Source organism: Salvelinus sp. IW2-2015, linkage group LG1, assembly GCF_002910315.2.
Source record: "Salvelinus sp. IW2-2015 linkage group LG1, ASM291031v2, whole genome shotgun sequence".
Lineage (NCBI taxonomy): Eukaryota > Metazoa > Chordata > Actinopteri > Salmoniformes > Salmonidae > Salvelinus > Salvelinus sp. IW2-2015.
Window position 1 is genome coordinate 2,313,713 of NC_036838.1, and position 1,683 is coordinate 2,315,395.

Sequence of the window (1,683 nt, forward strand, 5' to 3'; positions counted from 1 at the left end):
CCCAGAAGTAACAATAACAATAGTAGTAGTAATAATAATAATAAATACATACAAAAAATATATATATTAAGCTAATAAAAGGCTAATGTGACAAAGTCAATATCCATGATGAAATATAAGCTGCCGTTTCGATTAGCAATATGAAAACTACGAATGTATGGAAGCCTTGGATTATGTTATCTACGTGATAATCAGATAAACTTGATCCGTTTGTTGTTCCTTCCTTTGGCACTTAATTAGCCGTATCTATCTTGTTATCGATAAACTACCAGTGGATGTCYTTGTTCACTCTTTTTACGCGGGAGTGTCACTCCTCGAGATGACCTCAAACTCTGCAGACGCTCTAATCGTCCTTCACTTTCTCTACAGTCAGTGCGGCAGACAGAGATAGAAGGATAGAGYGAGGGAGTGAGTGAATGAGAAAGACGGGCACACAGGGAGTGAAACAGACAGAGCGAGGGTAGCGGCTCTTACATCTAGACGCGTGTAGATATTTTGCTCCGGGAGATTCAAAATAAAACAAACAAGAACACAACAGATCGCGCTTGTGACAGGAAAGGCACCCGAAAGAGATATTTGAATGACTTTTCTGCCTAGCTGAATTATTATTCCGAGGAATAGTGTCATATGTGGAGATTTCTTAACCTCGTAAGCCCATTTATTTCACTTAATAGGTGCARTATGAAAGGCTAATGTTATAAGTCGATACATTTCTCCTGACAMTGTGTTCATATTAATAACGGTTCAAATMATATTTTATGTCGGCTATTCATGTGATGGTAATCTATATGAAAATGTTATTCGATCTATGTGCATGGTAAATTCAAATACCTATTGAGGTGRTGCTTTTCTATTWTAACTCATAGCTTTACATCTGTAGTGCTCTTTTGGACATCTTGCAAAAGTGTCTTKTTTATTATCTCTCTTTTCAGGGAACGGCTGGCGTTTTTCAGCGCACGAACAAGGAATACAATGCTAAGGATTTTGGACCCCGTGGTCACTGTCGTGACCATTTCCTTTGTGGTCAAGGGGGTGCTCGGTGGCTACGGGATGAGCATGTTCGCCGCGCAAACATCTCCCCCGGACCCTTGCTACGACGAGAATGGTAACCCGAGGAGATGCATCCCCGATTTTGTGAACTCCGCTTTCGGAAAGGAAGTCCGCACTTCCAGCACCTGTGGTAAAACCCCGGGTAGGTACTGCTTGGTAACAGAGAAGGGCGACGAGAGAAATAGGAACTGTCATACTTGCGATGCCTCGAACCCGAAAAAGTATCACCCACCGGCATATCTAACGGATCTCAACAACCCCCATAATCTCACATGTTGGCAATCGGAAAATTACATCCAATACCCCCAAAATGTCACCATAACACTGTCACTGGGCAAGAAATTCGAAGTCACCTACGTAAGCCTGCAGTTCTGCTCACCTCGACCCGAATCTATGGCTATCTTCAAGTCTATGGACTACGGCAAATCTTGGGTACCTTTCCAATACTATTCGGCCCAGTGCAGGAAAATGTACACCAAACCGAGCAAGGCCACCATTACCAAACAGAACGAACAAGAGGCGATATGCACGGACTCCCACACGGACATGCACCCTCTATCCGGCGGTCTCATTGCCTTCAGCACTCTGGACGGCAGACCGTCGGCGCACGACTTCGACAACTCGCCGGTGCTC

At 43.9% G+C, this 1,683-nt stretch overlaps 1 protein-coding gene across 1 annotated transcript in view; it reads left to right on the top strand.

Moving 5' to 3' along the window:
• Nucleotides 1–371: 371 nt before the first annotated feature.
• LOC111966373 (netrin-1) overlaps nucleotides 372–1,683 on the top strand; it is a 1,762-nt gene continuing 450 nt past the window's right edge. Inside the window, exons 1-2 of the mRNA XM_070447932.1 lie at nucleotides 372–648; nucleotides 933–1,677. Coding sequence (XP_070304033.1) covers nucleotides 973–1,677 — 705 coding nt within the window. The 5' untranslated portion in view covers nucleotides 372–648; nucleotides 933–972. The remainder of the gene's footprint in view (nucleotides 649–932; nucleotides 1,678–1,683) is intronic.